The 23,703-nt window shown below is 44.4% G+C and overlaps 1 protein-coding gene across 2 annotated transcripts in view; it reads right to left on the reverse strand.

The window, feature by feature from the left end:
• Window positions 1-1,629: 1,629 nt before the first annotated feature.
• KIF3B (kinesin family member 3B) overlaps window positions 1,630-23,703 on the reverse strand; it is a 50,439-nt gene continuing 28,365 nt past the window's right edge. For both annotated transcript variants that reach the window (XM_017514582.2, XM_037733382.1), the window contains exons 2-9: window positions 21,171-22,638; window positions 18,145-18,246; window positions 17,813-17,935; window positions 17,599-17,717; window positions 7,824-7,937; window positions 7,058-7,163; window positions 4,434-4,612; window positions 1,630-3,194 (exon numbers count right to left, since the gene is read on the reverse strand). In XM_017514582.2, coding sequence (XP_017370071.1) covers window positions 3,098-3,194; window positions 4,434-4,612; window positions 7,058-7,163; window positions 7,824-7,937; window positions 17,599-17,717; window positions 17,813-17,935; window positions 18,145-18,246; window positions 21,171-22,574 — 2,244 coding nt within the window. In that variant the 5' untranslated portion in view covers window positions 22,575-22,638 and the 3' untranslated portion in view covers window positions 1,630-3,097. The remainder of the gene's footprint in view (window positions 3,195-4,433; window positions 4,613-7,057; window positions 7,164-7,823; window positions 7,938-17,598; window positions 17,718-17,812; window positions 17,936-18,144; window positions 18,247-21,170; window positions 22,639-23,703) is intronic.

Genomic DNA, 23,703 nt, shown 5'->3' on the forward strand with positions numbered 1-23,703 from the left:
CTTCTCAGAAACTTGGCAACGATTCTACATTCAGTGAGGGAGGACTTGTCAGAGTCAGACAGGAAAAGCAGAGCACGGCCCCTGCCCAAGCTGCAGCACTCTGGCGCCCTTGGTCATGGAGGTGTGGGTGAGCAATTCAAGCAGCATGCAGGCATTAGACGGGAAACAACCCAGCGGTAGGTCAGTCTTAAGAAAGTGCTTCATGCCTACGATTTGGGGCCTTGGGTTCTGAATCCAGGGGACTGAGACATGGACTTTAAAATATGAAGCCAGATACATTCTCCAGATCACAGCAAAAGGGGGTCTCCTGGGGGCTGCATACACAGTCTCAAACTCCTTCTCCTGATGGTCCTCTTAGATCCTGCTAGACTTGCTTTCAGACTTCGCTAGCTGCTGCTGGCATGAAGGCCCTCGGATGGCTCAGAGCATTCTAGGTATGACTAGAGACATGAAAACCTGGTCCCTCAGTGGGCTTAGTAGGTCCTCTACCTATTTGGCTCAATGCAGAGCCCAAAGCAGCAGCTTTCTGGTGGCAGCAAGACATTCTACAATCTGCTGTATTCAAATATTTATCGGATCCATTTTGAGAGAAGAAAAGCACCAGAGACTGCTTGGAAAGGGACGGCTTCGTTTCCAAATGAGTCTTCTTTTGCCTTCTTAGAAAAGCTCTATGTGTCACTTAACCACCCTTGGTCAGAAGAGTCACCTCGAGATACCAGTATGAAGGTATAGGGTTATCTGCAGTTTTCTTTTCTTTTTTTTTTTTTTCTTTTTTTTTAGGTGGAGTCTCACTCTGTCACCAGGCTGGAGTGCAGTGGCGTGATCTTGACTCACTGCAACCTCTGCCTCTCAGGTTCAAGTGATTCTTGTGCCTCAGCCTCCCAAATACTAGGACTACAGGTGTGCACCACCACACCTAGCAAATTTTTGTATTTTTAATAGAGATGGGGTTTCACCATGTTGGCCAGGCTGGTCACAAACTCCTGACCTCAGGTGATACACCCACCTTGGCCTCCCAAAGTGCTAGGATTACAGGCATGAGCCACTATACCCAGCCAGTTATTTGCAGTTTTCAATTCTCAGATTTGCTATATAAATATTTTTAGCCTACAGAATTCAGATTAGCTTTGAGGATATGTGGTGTGAGAGACACGTGTAACTAGCAAACAACCAGCTTAGGCTATCCACCTTAGTGTTTTGCTCTTATGCAAACAGACAAATTCTCAGTAAATAAGAAGCAGGTTTGATCTCAAGAAAAGAGGAGGGAAGGCTCTATTATGCTGAAAAGGGCCCTGGGTTCAAAAAGAAGGGTTACTAAAAAGGAGATAAGCCGCTGGACAACAGATCTCCATTGTGCAGAATGCTAAGACATTGCACTTAGTACCTCCTATTTCCCATGGGTTCTGATCCAGAAATGTGCCCTGGGAACTGAGCAGCTGAGTTAAAGTATAACTCAAGGCCCACCTTAGTTGCCACTTTCCTGAGGCACCGTGCCAGCAAGGTGCACCAGTGTGGCAGACCTGGAGACTCACACTGTCCCCTCAGGCTTGGCTCATGGACTCAGACACCCACATGGGAGTGCTTCCAGCCTGGATTAGTCATTCAATGGGCCTTTAATAAAGACAAAAGGCAACAACTGCACATTAGTGTATTTCTAATATTGGGCAAGTTCTTGGTCTCTCTCTTACAGACACACATGGACACATTCACAAAACAGGCACCATCGTGTTCTCACACCCACACACACTCATGAGCTTCTCTTAGGGGAAAATGAGTAATATTCACCTAATGACCAACATAAAATGAAGCTCTGAATCTCAACAATACAGGGAACTAAAACTTACAAACCAAACTAGTATATGTAAACAGGATTCTGAACTCTCCTCTGAGCCTATTCAATCACGCAGCCACTCTTGTCAGCATCTTAGGTCTGTGCCTGGAGGGAGCCACAGTTCTAGGATTTGGTGAGTTCTGACTCTGCTGAAGGCAGGCAGGATTCCTTTGCTTCCATCTGTTATGCCTTCCCTACCCATTGCACTGAGTCTCATGTCTCCATCTCTGCGTCTGCCTAGCTACTCTTCTGCTCTCTGTATCAATATGGAACAAAACAGGGAATTCAAAAGTGCCACTATACGTCCCGTTCCCTCAACTCTAGCCCCATCAGAGAAGGCAGAACCAGCCTCCTTTCTCCCACAAAACAGGCCTACTGCAGAGCATGCTCTGGAGGCAGAGGATGGGCCCACACAAGGATGCTCAGAGTACGTGTGCATGGGAAAAGATGGTGACAAATGAAGAGTTTAAGTGACATGGTGTATGGACATGGCACCAGCTTACAGGCTTACAGACTTAGGTCTTTGACAGGATGGTCATGGTTTTGAGGTTTTAAAGAAGCTGTTTCCCTAAACACTCCAAGGAGGCAAAGGGAATGTTATTTCTATTGCTCCCAACATTGAGTCCTTCAGGAGCAGAAACTGGAAGAGATTTCCTCACTGAGCAGCTCTCAAGGGCAGATCCGCTTCTTACTGTGGTGCATGGAAGCAGGACTGCTGATGGTGCCCACCTGGGGCCTGGATCCAAATGCGATTTCTCATTTCTCCAACAAGAACAGGCACATATTCAAGTTCTAGGGCTTTCACTTTTCAACCTCACTGTCATTTTATCCTGAGGCTCTAAAGATGTGGTCCTGCTAAGGTGACTCCTGATTCTGCCCTATTGTTCAACAAGAAGGGAGCCCCACGTAAAGAACAGGCTAGAAAAGGAGAGGGGAGAGAAAGGGAGAGCAGGGGAAGGGGGAGAAGAAGGCAAGGGGGAAGGAAGCAAGGTCACTGGTCATTCTCTTGCTTTCTACTTGGACTATCGCACTGTATCTTACCCATGCATTTCTGAGATGCTAATTAAAAGATGTTTCCCAGAGGAGCTGAGTACCAGATGAGGACCAGCGCATTCCACCAGCTTAAGTTGGTTGATCTGCAAAGAGGCCATCGCTTCTCCTCAGGGGAACAGTTCTGAGTTTGGGCTGAGTCCTCTCTATAGCTTTTTGCTAGTCTTCTCTCAGAAGGCAAATGCTGTGTCCACCCTGGGAGAAGAGGAGCTGGCTTTACTTTGGAACCAGCCCCCGAGACTGTGGATAAAGCTGAGATGCAGGGGTTCCTGAGGAAGAGGAGGAGGATCCCGACTTCCTTCCACTTTTAGGCCTGCAAAAGTCAAACACATGTTTACATTACATGTCCCTATCTCTGTCCCTGACACATCAGAATTAACATTTCAAGGTGGCCTTTCTCCAATGACCTTAAAATGACAATACGTTCAACTGTAAAACCACTAGACTAGCACAGCCTGAATCTTTGGCCATGGTCAAAATGGCCTCAGAACGGAGGTGTGGAACCTGAGAGAAGAGACTCTGATGCTTAGCAATTGTTCTTCCTTTAAAACCAAAGCTTGACTGTCCTTTCCAGATTGATAAAGAAAACATTAAGTTTGTAGGTAGAATTTCTTCCATTTTGGTTTTCCACCGAATTATTTTCCTAAAACTTCTAATCTAGAATGTAATAAGACAGATTTCTACTTCTGCACCAAATAGGTGAGGTAAACTTAGCATGGAGACCCAGAGCCTGGGCTGCGGATGTGGGTTGACCCGTTTCTGAATTCTTGCTTTGGCCCTTACTTGCTGGGTTTCCTTGGAGATGGCTATTTTCTAAGTTTGGCTAATTCTCTAAGTTTAAGACGGCTAAGATGGTTAATTCTCTAAGTTTCGGTTTTCTTGTCTGTAAAATGGGACCGATTATAATATTTACCTCATACATTTTTTTTTGAGATGGAGTTTCACTCCTGTTGCCCAGGCTGGAGTGCAATGGTGCGATCTTGGCTCCCTGCAACCTCTGCCTCCTGGGTTCAAGCTGTTATCCTGCCTCAGCCTTCTGAGTAGCTGGGATTACAGGCATGAGCCACCACACCCAGCTAATATTTTTGTATTTTTAGTAGAGATGGGGTTTCTCCATGTTGGTCAGGCTGGTCACGAACTCCTGACCTTGTGGTCTGCCCGCTTTGGCCTCCCAAAGTGCTGGGATTACAGGTATGAGCCACTGCACCCAGCCTACCTTATAACGTTTTGCAGGAAATCATTAAGAGAATGTTTGTAAAGCACTTAGAACTACGGAACACCTTGTGAGAACTGAAGAACTGACTGCTACTTCACCAGAACACATTCACCTTACGGTACGGGGCTGGGGACATTCAGTATTCTGCCATTCAGTATACCTGGCATAGTGTCTCAACCATAAATATTTGTAGAATAAATAAGTAAACATAGGAGTAATATGGCAACATTTTCCAGTGTGTTCTGCAAAGTATTCCATGATAAACAAGCATTCTTGCTTTGGTTTATCCTTGTTCAAACATGTTCTGTTTAAACACACCTCATCAAAGCCACTTACCTGGCCTTGGATTTCTTATTTGCAGTGCTTTCAAAGGATGATGCATCCACCTGTATCTCATCTTCATCCTGCAGGGCCGCATCCAATGCAGCCTGGACCTTGGGGGCAATGGCCGGGCCCTCGTAGTCTCTGGTCGTCCGGCTGGGCATGTCCAGCTCTAACAGCACAATGTTTTCTGCCTGCAGAAGCAAGCCATCGGCAGCTAGATTAGCCTCCAACTGGACACAGACAATACAGGCAATCGAGGCCCCTTCCAGGAACAGAAGTGTGGATTGTTTCTTATTGAGGGCCTACCCAGAAAGAGCCTGCCTAAAAGAAGTGATGCAGTTTTACAACACTAGCCCCACCTCATTTTTTGCTTTTGCTTTCTTTCTTTTAAATAACTCAAAGCCGGGAGGAATGGCACCCAAGGAGCTAACTCATCTTAATCTTCCTAATCTTAATCTTCTTAAATTATCTCTGGCTGCTGAGAGAGACTCAGAAACATTTTAAAGATTATTTTAAAGTAAAAATCTTTCACTATAAAAATAATACAAATTCCTTATTGATACTTATAAAATACAGATGAGCAAAAAGAAAAAAATAAATAAATTGAGTGTGCTTCCACCAACCAGAGAAAAACAGTTTACATTTTGATATATTTTGTACCACATTTTGTATTCATATGTATACTTCTGGTACAAATTACTCTATAACTTAATACATTGTGTATCCTAGTTCAGCCACTTGCCATACTACCTGATGTTCAAGCAACAGGACTGACTGCATAGAGACGGGGAAGCTTAATTAGAGAAAGCAGTCAAGTGTTGGGTACAGTGCCCGGCACATGGCAAACGCTTATAAACAGAAGCTCTCAGCTGGGCATGGTCATCCCAGTGCTTTGGCAGGCCATAGCAGGAGGATCACTTGAGCCCAGGAGTTTGAGAATACAGTGAGCTGTGATTGTGCTACAGCACTCCGGTTTGGGTGTCGCAGTGAGATCCTGCCTATAAAAAAAAAAAAAAAAAATGCCAGTGCAGTGGCTCATGCCTGTAATCCCAGCACCTGAGGTCAGGAGTTCAAAAGCAGCCTAGACAACATGGTGAAACCCCATCTCTACTAAAAATACAAAAATTAGCTGAGTGTCCTGGCACGTGCCTGTAGTCCCAGCTACTAGGGAGGCTGAATCACCGGAATGGCTTGAACCCAGGAGAAGGGGGTTGCAGTGAGCAGAGACTGCACCACTGCACCCCAGCCTGGGTAACAGAGCAAAACAAGAAAAAAGAGCTTCTGTTTTTCTATTTTGGGGTCATTAAATAGTCCTCCGTGATGTCCCTTTAAATGTCTACATGACTGACACACATTTTCTGAGATGAAAGTACCTGAAGCTTTTCTGACAGGTCCATCTCCTGTGACTACACATCTGTGTTCTCACCAGTCTTCTCACAGAGTCATTTTGAAGCTCTTGTTAATACTGATTGGCCATGATGGAGAGGAGGTTTGTATTCTTCTCCTTCTCTAGTACTGACTCTTTTTTTTTTTTCAGATGGAGTCTTGCTCTGTCCCCAAGGCTGGAGTACAGTGGCACAATCTTGGCTCAATGCAACCTCTGCCTCCAGGGTTCAAGCTGTTTTCTTTCCTCAGCCTCCCAAGTAGGTGGGACTATAGGTGTGTGCCACCACACCTGGCTAATTTTTGTATTTTTAGTAGAGATGGGGTTTCATCATGTTAGCCAGGCTGGTCTCAAACTCCTGACCTCATGTGATCTGCCCACCTCAGCATCCCAAAGTGCTGGGGTTACAGATGTGAGCCACCATGCCTGGTATCTACTACTAACTTTCTAAACTTCATTCATCTTTTTATTTATTCCCATTAGTTATTATTATCATTTTTTTGAGATGGAGTTTCACTTTTGTTGCCCAGGCTGGAGTGCAATGGCATGATCTCGGCTCACTGCAACCTCCACCTCCTGGGTTTAAGCAATTCTCCTGCCTCAGCCTCCCGAGTAGCTGGGATTACAGGCACCTGCTATGATGCCCGGCTAATTTTTATATTTTTAGTAGAGATGGGGTTTCACCACATTGGCCAGGTGAACTCCTGACCCCAGGTGAACTCCTGACCTCAGGTGATCTGCCCACCTCGGCCTCCCAAAGTGCTGAGATTATAGGCATGGGCCGCTGTGCCTGGCCTATTAGTTATTATTTTTATTATATTTCCTTATTTTTTGAGACAGGGTCTCTGTCACCTAGGCTAGTGTTCAGTGGCACAATCTTGGCTCAATGCAACCTCTGCCGCCCAGGCTCAGGTAATCCTCCCACCTCAGCCTCCCAGGTAGCTGGGACTACAGGCACACACCACCACATCTGGCTAATTTTTGTATTTTTAGTAGAGTTAGGGTTTCGCCACATTGCCCAGGCTGGTCTCAGACTCCTGGGCTCAAGCAATCTGCCCACATTGGCCTTCCAAACTGCTGGGATTACAGGTGTGAGCCACTGTGCTCAGCTTATTAATTGTTATAATTGTTGTTATTGTTTTCAAGTACCTCTGGAAAGAGGGTATAAAATCCGAGTGGAATAGTATTTAAAGGTTTACACAAATCTAAACTCCAAAGAGACAAGAGAAAAACCCAAGAAGGATCTTCTTACCCTGTATCGGGGCTCTGGACGAATCATCATGGACATTCTTGCGTGCTGGCTCAGTGGTCTCTTATATCCCACGGCTGAGACTGGCCGCTTCATCATCTGCTGATTCCTGAAAATGAACTGCAGTGTTAGAGCCCTGGCTGGAGTCCTGTGGAACCAACACTGGGAAGACTCTGATAGAACCTGAAGCAAGTAACCCCCTGGACTGCAGGCTGACATAAGTGGGACAGGAGCTGATTCTCTTTTCTGCTTGAGTTGCTTTCTGATTCAGAGCATCATGCATCTTTTAAGCCAGAAGGGATTTTAATCATCGCCCAGTTCGTGGACGGCATTCACAAAGCATAGCTGTCAACACTCCCCACCTCTGCGTCCCTGCCAGGTGTCTCCTGTCCTTCCAGCAGGACCCGGACTTAGAGTGAGAATCCTTCTCAACACTGTGGGTCACAGTGACACACAAACAGCTCTGAATTGCCCTCATGTGGCCTAGCATATTTCACTTCACAGATGGGGAAACAGAAATGCAGGAACTTTGGAAAAGTCACTTGCTCACTAGTGACAAAGTCTCCCAATTCCTAAAACCACTCTCATCATCAAACTTTCACCTGGTGGATCTATGGCACCTACAAAATCAGAAATACAATGGGTTTTGAGTTTCAATGAGCCAAAATGTGTTCTTACCATACCCCTTTGTTGATCGAAGGTGTCTTGTCATCAACATTCTTTTCCTGCCCCATACTTGAAAATATACTTAAAGTTAATAGTGACTTACTCCAGTCTGGTTATAGGATGTAGTTTCCAATGATCTTCCTCTTCATCAAAGAAAGCTCTATTCATAATTTTACTTTTTTCTTCCAGAGGGATAAAGTTTTCTATGATAAGATGCCTGTAACATAACATAACATAGGTGAAAACAGATACAGAATACACATGCAGTGACGGCTATCTGGTCTCATGCATGGTGAGTAATTAGGTAAGAGTCAAGGCACACAGCAAACATTTACTCAGCAGGTACTATGGACCTAGCAGCATATACAGAGCTGAGATACAGACACAAAGACATCTGGTTCCTGCCTGCAACAAAAGGTAATGGTGCAGCTCTGTTAGGTATAACAGGCACTGAGAGTGGTCTGTCTTAGAAATATGGAGAGGTCGCTTCTGCCTGGGAAGGGGCAGGATGTGAATGGGCTGAAGAGTGAGGTGATGCCTGGGCTATACTGGAGTGAACAGATGCTACCTGAAGTATCTTTGAGAGGGTCACAGGTGCTGCTAACCAAGGTTATTAACTTCCAAAATGCCAAAAACAGAATAAATTAAGCTGCCTTACTCCAATCCCACGGCTTGTTGTTCAAGCTGGAAATTTTCCCTTTCTTACTGATCAAGATAAAAAGCAGGACGAGAGCACTGAGAATGAAGACCATTCCTATGTATAGTCTCTGCCTGATAAGTGCCCAGGAAACACATCAAACAAGGAAACTGGAACCCACTGGTTGTGTCTCTCTATGGTGATGACTGTCTCCTGTTACATCTCTGCCTTTATTCTTTTAAAGCCTCAAGACAAAACAATGCTAAGAGGAAATAACGTGGAAGGGACACAGAGAAAACAGAACAGACGTATAGGGTACTGTGAGAAACAGGCTGACTCACTGTTTACTCAAAAGATATAAAAAGAGATACAGGCTGGGCATGGTGGCTCACGCCTGTAATCCTAGCACTTCAGGAGGCCAAGGCGGGTGGATCACCTGAAGTCAGGAGTTTGAGACCAGCCTGGCCAACATGGTGAAATCCCGTTTCTATGAAAATACAAAAATTAGCCAGGTGTGGTGATGGGCACCTATAATCCTAGCTACTCGGGAGGCTGAGGCAGGAGAATTGCTTGAACTTAGAGGGCGAAGGTTGCAGTGAGCCATTGCATTCCAGCCTAGGCTAAAACTCCATCCCAAAAAAAAAATAAATAAAAAGAGATATAATAATGAAAATAGATTCCTTAGAAAAAAAATATTTTGGTGGATCCCCTGAGGTCAGGAGTTCGAGACCAGACTGATCAACACGGCAAAACTCTGTCTCTACTAAAAATACAAAAATTAGCCAGTCATGGTGGTGCGCAACCATAATCCCAGCTACTCAGGAGGCTGAGGCAAGAGAATTACTTGAACCTGGGAGGGGGAGGTTGCAGTGAGCCAAGATCATGCCACTTCACTCCACCCTGGGCAACAAAGCAATAATCTGTCTCAAAAAAAAAAAAAAAGAAAGAAGAAGAAAATGTAAAAAACATAATTTACTCACAATTTCACTATCCTGAGATAAATATTATTAATATTTTGGTATATTTTGTCCTGATATTGTTTTTCTAGAGGTACATACCTACAAAGAGGACTGACCGACACATACATTTAATTAATATTTTTGGAGACAGTCTCACTCTGTCACCCAGGATGGATGTAAAGTGGTGCGATCTCAGCATACCGCAACCTTCATCTCTCGGTTCAAGTGATTCTCGTGCCTCAGCCCCCGGAGTAACTGAAATTACAGGCATACGCCACCATGCCTGGCTAATTTTTTTTGTATTTTTAGTAGAGACAGGGTTTCACCATGTTACCCAGGCTGGTCTTAAACTCCTGAGCTCAGGCAATTTACCCACCTCAGCCTCCCAAAGTGCTGGGATTATAGGCATGAGCCACCACATGTGGCCCACATTAAATTTTAAGGGCTCTTTTCCAAATTTAAAATTTGGTCATTAAAAGAATCCCTTTGAAAAGTTCTTCTGCTGGGCGCAGTGGCTCACGCTTGTAATCCCAGCACTTTGGGAGGCCGAGGCGGGTGGATCATGAAGTCAGGAGTTCGAGACCAGCCTGACCAACATGGTGAAACCTGGTCTCTACTAAAAATACAAAAATTAGCTGCACGTGGTGGCACACGCCTGTAATCCCATCTACTCAGGAGACTGAGGCAGGAGAATTGCCTGAACCTGGGAGGCAGAGGTTGCAGTGAGCCAAGATCGTGCCACTGCACTCCAGCCTGGGCGACAGAGACTTCGTCTCCAAAAAAAAAAAAAAGAGGAAAAGTTCTTCTTTGGCCAGGCATGGTCATTTGTCACCCCACTAATGAAATCATGGATCCAGACAAAGATCACCTGTTGGCTGAAACCATTAGCTCCGCATTTCTCAAGGCAGGCTGCACATTCATATTACCTACAGAGTTTCAAAAAATATCTTGCCCAGACCTCATGAGAGATCATCAAGAGTTCTCAAAATACATTCACCAAACCAGCAGAAGCAATACCTGGAACCTATTAGAAATGAAAATTCTCAGGCCCTGCCCCAGCCTTTCTGAATCAGCCTCTGGGTGTGATACCCAGCAATCTGTGTAACAATCCCTTCAGGTAATTCTGATGCCTGCTGAAGTTTAAGGACTACTACCCTAGACCAATTAAATCAGAATCTCTGAGGTGGGGCCCAGACATCACTAATGTTTAAAACTTCTCAGTTTGTAGCCAAGGTTGGGAACCAGTGCTTTAGAGATAGCTTTTAGTTAAAACTAATAAAGGGGATAGAGATACAAGTTAATTGACACCATGGGGAAAGAGACCAACAAATCCAGAATGCAGTATATTTCTTTTTTTTTTTTGAATTGGTGTCTCCCTTGGTCGACCGGGGTGCAGTAGCATAATCTTGGTTCACTGCAGCCTTGAACTCCTGGGCTCAAGCAATCCTCCTGCCTCAGCTTCCCAAATAGCTGGAAGTGCAGGCACATGCCACCACTCCCATCTACAATGTGGGCTATTTCTACAGGCTATCTGACTCAGTCTTTTCAACAAGTCAACTATGAAAGAAAAAATATATATAAACATGTATTTTTGAGATGGAGTTTTGCTCTTGTTGCCCCGGCAGGAGTGCAGTGGCACAATCTTGGCTCATTGCAAACTCTGCCATCTAGATTTAAGCAATTCTCCTGCCTCAGCCTCCCAAGTAGCTGAGATTACAGGTGCATGCCACCACACTCAGTTAATTTTTGTATTTTTAGTAGACACAGGGTTTCACCATGTTGGCCAGGCTGCTCTTGAACTCCTGACCTCATGATTCACCTGCCTTGGCCTCCCAAAGTGCTGGGATTACAGGCGTGAGCCACCACACCTCGCTGAAAAATATTTTTTAAAATAAAAAGAATTGCCTCAGATTAAAATAAGTCTAAGAGATTTAATAATCAAATGTAACATGTAGTCCTAATATGTAGATCCTAATATGAACAAACCAAGAAAATCTAAATGTGGATTGGTTACTAGAAAATACTAAGAAACTTAATTTTTTTAGGTGTAAAATATCATCATGTAGACAAAAACCAAATATATATATATATATATATATATATATGTAAAATTTTTTTTTGAGATGGAGTCTCACTCTGTTGCCTAGGCTATAGTGCAATGGCACAATCTCAGCTCACTGCAACCTCTGCCTCCAGGGTTCAAGCAATTCTTCTGTCACAGCTCCCCCAGTAGCTGAGATTACAGGCACCCACCATCACGCCCAACTAATTTCTATTTTTTATAGAGACAGGGTTTCACCATATTGGCCAGGATGGTCTTGAACTCCTGACTTCAGGTGATCCATCCACCTTGGCCTCCCAAAGTGCTGGGATTACAGGTGTGAGCCACTGTGCCCAGCTGATGTTTTTATATACTAGTAATTAATATTCCAAAAATAAAATTAAGAAAACAATGTCATATACAAAGCACCCAAAAAACCCTTAGGTATAGATTTAACAAAAGAAGTACAAGTCTTGTACATTGAAAACTCAAAACATTCTTGAGAAAAATTAAAGAAATAATAAATAAATGGAAAGATATCTCATGTTCATGGATCTGAATACTTGATACTGTTAAGATGACAATATTGCCAAAATTGATCTACAGATTCAACACGATCAATATCAAAATCCCAGCTAGCTTTGTTTGCAGAAATTGACAAGCTAGTTTTAAAATGTAGAGGCATACCTCAGAGATACTGGGGATTTGGTTTCAGACCACTGCAATAAAATAAGTATCGTAATAAAGCACATAACACAATTTTTCCCAGTGCATATAAAAGTTATGTTTACACTATATTGTAGTCTATTAAATACTATTTTGTCTAAAAAAAGTACAGACTGTAAAAATACTTTATTGCTAAGAAATGCTTACACAGAGACATGAAGTGAGCATATGCCATTGAAAAAATGGTGCCAACAGCCAGGCATGGTGGCCCACACCTGCAATCCCAGAACTTTGGGAGGCCAAGGTGGGCAGATGACGATGTCGGGAGATTGAGACCATCCTGGCCAACATGGTGAAACTCTGTCTGTACTAAAAATATAAAAATTAGCTGGGTGTGGTGATGCATGTCTGTAGTCCCAGCTACTTGACAGGCTGAGGGAGGAGAATCGCTTGAACCTAAGAGGTGAAGGTTGCAATGAGCTGAGATCGTGCCACTGCACTCCAGCCTGGTGACAGAGCGAGGCTCCATCTAAAAAAAAAAAAAAAATGGTTCCAACAGATTTGCTCTTTGCAGGGTTTCCACAAACCTTCAGTTTGTAGAAAATGTAATATCTGTGAAGTACAATAAAGCAGAGTGCAATAAAACAAGGTATGCTTGAATATGGAAATGCAAGGGCTTAAAACACTCTTGAAAAAGAACAAGAAGCTTGGAGGACTCACATTCCCTGATTTCAAAACTTACTACAAAGCTACAGTAATTAACAGTATTAAAAGAAATAAATGCTTACATTTATGGTCAACTGCCTTTTTTTTTGAGACGGAATTTTGCTCTTGTTACCCAGGCTGGAGTGCAATGGCGCGATCTCGGCTCACCGCAACCTCCGTCTCCTGGGTTCAAGCAATTCTCCTGCCTCAGCCTCCCGAGTAGCTGGGACTACAGGCGTGCGCCACCATGCCCAGCTAATTTCTGTATTTTTTAGTAGAGACGGGGTTTCACCATGTTGACGAGGATGGTCTCGATCTGTTGACCTCGTGATCTGCCCCACTCCTTGGCCTCCCAAACTGCTGTGATGACAGGTGAGAGCCATCATGCCTGGCCGCAACTTTCAATAAGTATACCAAGACAATGAAATGGGGAGTGAAGAGCTCTTTCAACAAATGGTGCTGGGACAACTAGATATCTGCATCCAAAACACTGCACTTGAAACCCTACCTCATACCATACACAGAAATTAACTCAAATGGATCATAGACCTAAATGTAAGACCTAAAACTATAAGCCTCTTAGAAGATCTAAGACAATGAAACATACGTCCACAAAAACACTTGTACATGAATGTTCATGGCAGCATTACTCATAACACCCAAAAGTAGAAATAACTCAAATGTCTATCAAATAATGAATGGATAAATAAAATGTTATATATTTATACAATAGAATATTATTTGGCCATAAAAAATGAATAAAGTACTGATATATGCCACAACATGGAAGACTGTTGAAAACATCATACTAGCCTTGGCAACACAGCAAGACCCACCCTTATAAAAATAATTTTACAATTAGCCAGTGTGCTAGCATGCATCTGAAGTCCCAGCTACTCAGGAGGCTCAAACAGGAAAATCACTTGAACCCAGCAGGTCATGGCTGCAGTGAGCTATGATGGCGCCACTGCACTCCAGTCTGTTTCACAGAAGAAGGCTTTATCTCTAAAAAAAAACACTCAAGAAAACACATATACACACACACACACATACACACAGTGGAAGAAAGCAGTAACAAAAGGCCGCATTACTCCAGTATTATTCCATTTATGAATTTATACGAAAGGTCCAGAAAAGGCAAATCTAGATAGATACAATACCAAAAGTACAATAAACAAAAGAAAATAGAATTAAATTGGGCAACATCACAATGGAAATCTTTTGTGCTATAAGTAATACCATGAAGAAAGTTTAAAAACAACTCACAGAGGCTGGGCGTGGTGGCTCATGCCTGTAATCCTAGTACTTTGGGAGGCCGAGGTGGGTGGATCACCTGAGGTCAGGAGTTCAAAACCAGCCTCGCCATCATGGTGAAACCCCATCTTTAAAAAAAAAAACAACTCACAGAACAACAGAAAGTATCTTTGAATCATGAATCTGGCAAGGGAGTGGTATCCATAATATATTAATATAAAGAGCTCTTAAAACTTGGCTAGGTATGGTGGCTCATGCCTGTAATCCCAACACTTTGGGAGGCCAAGGCAGGTGGATCACCTGAGGTCAGGAGTTCGAGACCAGCCTGGCCAACATGGCGAAACCCTGTCTCTACTAAAAATATAAAAATCAGCTGGTCATGGTGGCACATGCCTGTGGTCCCTGATACTTGGGAGGCTGAGGCAGGAGAATCACTTGAACCCCAGAGGTGGAGGCTGCAGTGAGCTGAGTTTGCACCATTGCACTCCAGCCTGGGTGACAGAGCCAGACTCTGTCTCAATAAAAGAAAAAGAAAAAGAACTCTGAAAACTTAATTATTGGCTGGGTGTGGTGGCTCACTCCTATAATCCCAGCACTTTGGGTGGCCAAGGCGGGTCGATCACCTAAAGTCAGGAGTTCAAGTTCAAGATCAGCCTGGGCAATATGGTAAAACACCATCTCTACTAAAAATACAAATATCAGCTGGGCATGGTGGCGGGAACCTGTATCCCCGCTATTCGAGAGGCTGAGGCATGAGAATCACTTGAAACCAGCAGGTAGAGGTTGCAATAAGTCAAGATTGCACTACTGGACTCCAGCCTGGATGACAGAGCAAGACTCTGGCTCAAAACACACACAGACACAAACAAACAAACAAAAACCTTAATTATAAAAATCAACCCCATTTTTAAAATGGGCAGAGGATTTGAATAGGTATTTCTCCAAAGACACACGAATGGCCAATAAGCACATGAAAGGATGCTCAACATCATTAGTTATCAGGGAAATGCAAATCAAAACCATAATGAAGTACCACTTCACATCCATTAGGATGTCTATAACAAAAAAGACAGGCTATAACAAGTATTGACAAGGATGTGGAGAGGCTGGCACGGTGGCTCACACCTGTAATCCCAGCACTTTGGGAGGTTGAGGCAGGTGGATCACGAGGTCAAGAGAACGAGACTATCCTGGCCAAGATGGTGAAACCTTGTCTCTACTAAAAACACAAAAATTAGCTGGGCGTGGTGGTGCACACCTGTAGTCTCAGCTACTTGGGAGGCTGAGGCAGAAGAATCACTTGAACCCAGGAGGTGGAAGTTGCAGTGAGCAGAGATTGCACCACGGCACTCCAGCCTGGCAACAGAGCAAGACTTCATCTCAAAAAAAAAGAAAAAAAAAAGAGCCAGGAGTGTGGGTGCAGTGGCTAATGCCTGTAATCCCAGCACTTTGGAAGGCCAAAGCAGGCAGACCACAAGGTTAGGAGTTCAAGACCAGCCTAGCCAACATGGTGAAACCCTGTCTCTACTAAAAATACAAAAAAATTAGCTGGGTGTGGTGGCGGGTGCCTGTAATCTCAACTACTTGGGAGGCTGAGGCAGGAGAATCGCTTGAAACTGGAAGGCAGAGGTTGCAATGAGCTGAGATCACACCACTGCACTCCAGCTTGGGCAAAAGAGCAAAACTCTGTCTCAAAAAAAACAAAAAACAAACAAACAAAAAGAAGTATTATCCATTATAGCTGAAGACTAGAAATAATCTGAAAGTGTATAAACTGAAAAATAAATAAATATGTGGCCTATTCATACAGTGGAATATTATTCAGTCATAATAAAGAACAAGTGATGTTGGGACTACCAGATATCTGCTGCATGATCCATGAAAGCATCATGCTAAGCAAAAGGTGCCAGGCACAAAAGGCCACATAGTGTATGATTCCATTTATATGAGATGGCCAGAATAGGCAAATCCATTGAGACAGGAAGCAGATAAGAGATTACTTTGGGCTGGGAAAGTGGGTAATGAAGAGTGACTGTTAGTTAACTGGTAGAGTTTCTTTTGGAGGAGGGTGATAAAAATGTTCTAAAATTAGATTGTAGTGGTAGTTTCACAGTCCCATGCATGCATGTATATATATACACTGATTGTGTACTTTATCATTTATAAATTTTTAAATTTTTATTTTTGAGACAAAAATCTCGCTCTCTCACCCAGATGGAGCAAAGCGGTGTGATCTCAGCTCACTGCAACCTCCACTTCCCAGGTTCAAGTGATTCTACTGCCTCAGCCCCCGAGTAGCTAGGATTGCAGGTGGGCACCACCACACCCAGCTAATTTTTGTATTTTTTGTAGAGACAGGATTTTACCATGTTAGCTAGGCTGGTCATGAACTCCTGGTCTCAGGTGATCCACTCACCTAGGCCTCCCAAAGTGCTGGGATTACAGGTATGAGCCACCATGCCTGGCCTGATTTGTACACTTTAAATATGTGAAATGCATGGTATGTGAAGTATGTCTCAACTAAGCTGTTTTAAAAACAGCATTGTGGGCTGGGTGTGGGGGCTCAAATTTATAATCCCAGCACTTTGGGAGGAAACAGGAGGATCACCTGAGCCCAGGAGTTTGAGATCAGCTTAGGCAACAGAGAAAGACCCCATCTCTATAAATTTTTTTTTAAATTAGCTGGGCATAATGGCACACACCTGTAGTCCCAGCAACCTGGGAGGCTGAGGTGGGAGCATTGTTTGAGCCCACGAGTTAGAGGCTGCAGCGAACTGTGATTGTGCCACTGTACTCCAGCCTGGGTGACAGAGCGAGATTCTGTCTCAAAAAAAACCCACTGTGATCATATATGTAAGTATGTAGGAATGAGATAACATGAGGTAAGATTTGCTTTAAAATATTTTTATAAAAGATAGATGGTAAAAGCATGTTAATCCTTGAATCTGGGTGATGGGTACTTGGGTATTCATTATACCATTCAGAAAACTGTCATAATAAAAAGTCAAGTTAATAAAAGATTCCCTCTTATCATCAGACAGATGTAAGACCAGAATCTTTAAAAGCTTTGAGAAGGCAGGGTTGGAAGAGAACTTGGAGATCACCTGTGAAGTCATTTGGTTAACAGATGGGATCCAGAGATGGAAAGTGACTTTCTCAGGAATGAACAGAAGATGGGGTGGCAGGCGATAAGCTGGAGAAGGGCCCTGTCCTCAGGGCTGTTTCTATTCTTTTTCTTTTTTTTTTTTTTTTTGGAGATGAGATGTAAGTCTTGCTCTGTTGCCTAGGCTGGAGTGCAGTGGCACGATAACGGCTCACTGCAATCTCTGCCTCTTGGGTTCAAGTGATTCTCCTATCTCAGCTTCCCGAGGGACTACAAGCATTTGCCACCACATTCAGCTAATTTTTATATTTCTTAGTAGAGATGGGGTTTCACCATGTCGGCCAGGCTGGTCTTGAACTCCTGACCTCAGGTGATCTTCCCGCCTGGGCTTCCCAAAGTGCTGAGATTACAGGTGTGAGCCACCACACCCAGCCAGGGCTGCTTCTAACTAAACAAACAAGACCAATGACTCAGCTAGTGGCTTGGGGGCACCTTGGAAGGTCTGGCACTTACTTGAGTTTCAGCTCCCTGGTGAGCTCATTCTGAGTCTGCTCTAGCTCTTGGCGCTCCTTGATGTGTTCTTCTTGGAGGTCGTGGATCTCAGCCTTCACTGCCTGAAGCTTGGAGAAGAGCTGGAACGAGGGGAGAGGCAGGTGAGGAGGGAGCATAGCGTTCTCCCTTTCCCTAAATCTCAAGGCACCTCCATCTGGCCTCATTCCTTTCATACCTTTTTGAGTTTTTTGGTCTTGATGTCCACCTCTTGCTGCAATGAGCTGTATGTCTCTTTAAGTTCCAAGGTCTCCTCATCTCGACTTTCCATCTGTTGCTGGATTTCTCTTTCTCGACGTTTCTGAGCAACATGACAAAATTCATCAGCTTGCTCTTAGAGACTGTGTCTATGCTGGGTTCCCCAACCTAGGACCAGAGTCTCCAGCTAGGATGAGGCATATACACCTTGCTCATTCTCTTTGAAGAGAGTCTAATATGAGAGAAGTTTGCTCTACAGCATAAATACACTCTACCCCATCCCATTCTCCCTGAAAAAGAATGAAAAGTTACCTGCTCTGCAATTTCCTGTCGTTTCTGCTCCAGGATTTTCTGCTGTTCATTCGTATGATCTACTATGTTTTTTCCTCCAACAAGCAACTTACTCTCCATAGCCTGAGTGAGAAACAAAGTAGAATCCATCTCGTGAATGGTTTCCCTCAGAACATAACTCCTCACAGGGGAGCCTGTGAAAGATAAAGACCTCAGGACTGAGCCAAAAGGGACAAACTCTGGGAAAAAATACACTATGCTCAGCTGTACCCATCCATCACTGGTGAGGGGCTGCGGCAGCTTCACTAGAGGCTTCTTGGTAACACTGAAAATACAGCTTCTCCAGACACATGAATTTCAGCTTTAACAAAAAAATCTTTTGCTGGTTTCTACAAAGTATTAACCCCACTTAGAACATATTAAGCAGCTCCTTTATGTTATGTCCTAGAGATGCAATGTGAACATGAATCATAAAGCTCACAATCCACTGAGGAACAGACAAGCAAGCAGGCTTTAACCATATGGCCCCAGATGCCATCATGAGGAAAAGACAGTCATTAATGGGAGAGGCACACTGGTGGGACAGAATTCAGACTTTGTGGGACTTTAAAAAATTTTTTAAAGACAGGGTCTAGTTCTGTGTTGCCATATGAGTTAGAGGCTCACACCTGCAACCCTGGCACTTTGGGAGACTAAGGTGGGAGGACTGCTTGAGTCCAGAAGGTCAAGACCAGCCTGGGCAACACAGTGAGACTTTGTCTCTACAAAAAAACAAAATTAGCTGGACATGGTGGTGTGGGCCTATAGTCCTAGATACTCAGAGGCTGAGGTAGAAAGATTGCTTGAGCCTGGGAGGTCAAGGCTGCAGTGAGCCAAGACTGCACCACTGCACTCCAACCTGGGTGACAGAGTGAAACCCTATCTCAAAACAAAACAAAACAGAACAAAATATGGGTACAGCCACTCACACAGTGCAAGTGCAGCAGTGAGGAGGCTTTGACATAATGGCGTCTCAGAGCCCCTCCCTGGAACAAAGTTATCTGCTGTGTTGTATATGACTGCATTTCACATTAGGTCTTAAAAGTCCTGGAAGGGACTTCCAAGGTTTTAAGAACCCTGCCTCTGAAGTAAAATAGCACCCAGCTCTGTGAAAGGGCTACTAATGAAGCCACTGATTATAGAAAACACTACAGCTTCATATAGTGGGGGTAGGAGGGAGGCAAAGAGAACTTATAACTTTAAAATCTGTAAATACGGAGACATTTTAGGATAGAAATCAAAGTTTACATGAATTCAATAAAACAGAACTCAACACTTCCAAGGAATTCTGGCTTGCGGTTGGCCTGCGGCCATCCTCAGACCTCCAAGTCTCCCTTTGCACTCTCCTCTGCCATTAAAGCCCAGTGGAGCCCAGAGTCCAGGCACCTGCAGGCACAGTGCATTGCCACCAGAAAGAAGACTCAAAACAATGGTAGCCTACACACTCGCGAATGCTAATAGCCATTGGGTGGAAAATGGAGTCGATGTAAGGAAATATATTAGCACCCAGGGGTTGGGAGAGGAGGCTGACGACAAGAAAGTAGCGTGAGGACATTTTTGGGGGGATGGAAGTGTTCTGTATCTTGTGTGATCAGGGTACTGCACACTGAAACTGCACTGAGAGGCTATTCTACATGCAAACATTAGTCTGATCATCACAAGTGCTGGGAAGGATGAGGGGCAGCCAGAACTCATATCCTGCTGGTAGATGCTTCAATCTGCACGACCACTTGAGAAAACTTGTCCTTGTCTAGAGAAGTTGAAGCTGCAAATACCCTAAGACCTAACAGTGCCAGACAAGACAATCATGCACGTCCATGTCTCCTGAAGCCAAGCACAAGAGCATTCACAGCAGGAACTGGAAACCCGTATATCAGGAGGATGGAATACCATGGAATCCTTGTAACAGTAATAATGAATGAACCACAGCTTCAGGCATCAACGTGGATAAATCTCATGAACATAATGTTGCACAAATAAAGGCAAATGGCATGAGTGGGATTCCATTTATATAAAAGCAAAAAATTATGTGAAACGAAACCATGTTTTCTTTAGAGATATATGTGTACAAGCTAAAACTATAAGAAAAAAACAAGGAAACAACAACCACTGAACTCAGGATGATGGTTCTCTCTGGGGAAGAGGAACACAATGAGCTACTAAAAATATGCGTGTCAGCTGGGTTCGGTGCCTCTGGCCTGGAATCCCAGCACTTTGGGAGGCTGAGATGGGAAAATCATTGAATCAGTTGAGCCCAGGAGTTCGCGAAGAGCCTGGACAACATAGTGAGACTGCATCTCTACAAAAAATTTTAAAAATTTAGCCAGGCGAAGTTGCATGCCTATAGTCCTAGCTACTTGGGAGGCTGAGGTAGGAGGATGAGGGTCTGAGCTTGGGAGCTTGAGGCTGCAGTGATTGGGCCGCTGCACTCCAGCCTGGTTGACAGAGTAAGACTCTGTTTCCAAAAAGAAAAAAAAGCAAGAAAGAAAAAAGAAAAAAAAAAAAAGCCAGACATAGAGGCTCATGTCTGTGATCCCAGCACTTGGGGATGCCGAGACAGACAGATTACCTGAGGTCAGGAGTTTGAGACCAGCCAGGCCAACAAGGTGAAACCCTGGCTCTACCAAAAATGCAAAAATTAACCCAGTGTGGTTGCAGGCACCTGTAATCCTAGGTACTTGGGAGGCTGAGGCAGGAGAATCACTTGAACCCAGGAGGCGGACGTTGCAGTGAGCCGAGATCACACCATTGTACGCCAGCCTGGGCGACAAGAATGAAAATCCATCTCAAAAATAAAAAAAGGATGTTGTTCTATTTCTTACACTGGGTGGGGGGTACATGGGTGTTACTTTCATTGCTGTTCTTTACACTATGTGCATATGTAACAGTCTCATTATTAATTCCATTTTCATTTTTGTAAATGTGAAAAAATCATATTCATGTCAATTAAACAGACGTTTATTGAGTACTGGATATCAAGGGCCTAAGGAAGGGTATGACTGTGGTACCTTGATCTTGGCGCCCAGCATCTCGGCAGCATCCTTCTCCCGCCGCAGGTCCTCCATCTTCTTCTCCTTCTCCTTCAGTAGCCTCATCTTCTCCTCTGCAACCAAGCTGTGATCCTCTACAATGGCCCGTTTCTCAATCTCCAGTTTTTCTTGCTGTTCCCGCCAGTAATCATCCTTATCATCCCCTTCCTCCTCACCCTCTTCTCCCTCCTCCTCCTCCTCTTCCCCACCCCCACCACTGCCACCACCTTCCCTCCGCTTCTCTCGCCTCCTCCTCCTGCCTATGGACCGTTTTTCCAGCTGGGCCTTGAGCCGAGCAATTTCTTCCTGGAATTCTCGAAGGAGGGCATCCTTGGGGTCCTCATTGACCCTTGGTTTGTTCTTAATGTTTTTGGCACGGTTGGCATATCGCAGAGTGGTCAGAGTCTCTTCTACATTGTAAGAGGCAGGCCCCACATTGGCCACCATCACAGTCTTAGCATTGCCACCAAGGGAATCTTGGAGGAGCCTGGTAAGCTTTGAGTCCCGATATGGAATGTGAGTGCTTTTGCCGTCCACCAGAGCAGAGATGACGTTACCCAAAGCGGAAAGGGAGAGGTTGATCTTGGTAGCTTCTTTTAATCTTTCCCCTTGTGCGCCAGTCTTGGCTTGCCGTTCGCTGCCAGCAAGATCTACAAGGTTCAATTTCCCTACACGGATGTGGTTTTCACCATCGAGGCCCACCTCACTGCACTCAATAGTGATAACGAAAATTGCATGGGAACGCGAGCTATGCTCGTTCATGTTGGTAGCACCGACAGAACGGTTCTGGTTCCCCACATTCATCACGTGCTCTATCTCCTTCACACTCTTGGTGACAAAGGAAGACAGGTCTTTCACATACACTCCTGTGTCAGGCCTCTCTTTGAGCTCAAGCCTTTTGGTCTGATCCTTTGAGAGCAGATCTCGGATCTCCTCCTGGTAGATCTCTAAGTAAGAAGCCCTGACCAGGTACTGTTGATTCTGGGATCGAGAGATGTGGGTGAAGATATGGTCAAATGAGTTGGGAATGACTCCTCGTTTTTCCGGGTCACCACGGATTCCTTCCATTGTGTAGGTTTTTCCCGTCCCAGTTTGTCCATAGGCAAAAATGGTTCCATTGAAACCTTGCAGGACGGAGTCAACAAGTGGTCGGAATGTCTCATCATACAGTTCAAACTGCTTGGCATTCCAGTCATAGACTGCGTCAAAGGTGAAGGTCTTGGGCATTTCATGGGCCGTCCCTTTGGGGTTCTTCACAGACACCTGCCCCAGTTTAACATCCACATCCACCACTTTGTCATATGAAGCAGCCTTTTCCTTGCCATTCATGGGCCGACAGCGAACCACCACCCTGACCGACTCTGAGCTTTTCAACTTTGACATGATGAACTCTGACCCAGTCAATCTTGAGAGGTGTCAATTCAAAATGTATCAGAATGCTAAGGACCTAGAAAAAAAAGCAAAAGTAAATAAGCACAGTATTGTTGTTATTGGGGGCTGCCTGACAGAAGCTAACACACCTAAATAATCTTCACCTTGGTAACCTGACAGCAATATCTGGTAACATTACTACATTGCATATTTCCTCACAGGAATTAACCAGCTTCAGTGGTAAAAATAAAAAACTGTATTCCACCAGTACGGAAGGGTATGGGTACAGGCCACTGTGGACTCTAGCCCATCCTCTTCTCAATCAATATTTGATCTTATGCTATAGGCTGAGGCAGCTGAAATCTTTTAAAAGTCTGGGTCTTACTCTGGGAGGTCGAGGCAGGAGTTTGCTGAGGCCAGGAGTTTGAGACCAGCCTGGGTAACTAAGTAAGACCCTGTATCCAAAAATTTTTTTAATTAGGCTGTATGCAGTAGCTCACATCTGTAATTCCAGCATTTTGGGAGGATGAAGTCAGAAGATCACTTGAGTACAGGTTGAGACCAGCCTGGGCAACATAGTGAGCCCCAATCTCTATCAAAAAAAAAAAAGTCAATTAGCTGGGCACAGTGGTTCATGCCTTAGCTACTTGAAAAGCTGAGATGGGAGGACTGCTTCAGCCCAGGAGGTTGAGGGTATAGTCAGCTGTGATCACACCACTGCACTTCAGCCTGGATGACAGACTGAGATGCTATCTCAAAAATAAATAAAATAAAAATAATGACCAGCCTCGGTTGCTTACACCTGTAATTCCAGCACTTTGGGAGGACAAGGTGGACGGATCACTTGTGGCCAGGAGTTTGAGACCAGCCTGGCCAATGTGGTTAAACCCTATCTCTACAAAAAATACAAAAATTAGCTGGGCGTGGGGGCAGGTGCCTGTAATCCCAGGTATTCGGGAGGCTGAGGCACACACAAGAATCGCTTGAGCCTGGGAGGCAGAAGTTGCAGAGAGCCAAGACTGTACCACTGTACTCCAGCCTGGACAACAGAGCAAGACTCTGTTTCAAAATAAATAAAGTAAAATTAAAAAAAAAAAATTAGCCAGGGGTGGTAATGTGTGCCTGTACTCCTAGCTAATCA

The sequence above is a fragment of the Cebus imitator genome, unplaced genomic scaffold (genome assembly GCF_001604975.1).
Source record: "Cebus imitator isolate Cc_AM_T3 unplaced genomic scaffold, Cebus_imitator-1.0 Scaffold18, whole genome shotgun sequence".
Lineage (NCBI taxonomy): Eukaryota > Metazoa > Chordata > Mammalia > Primates > Cebidae > Cebus > Cebus imitator.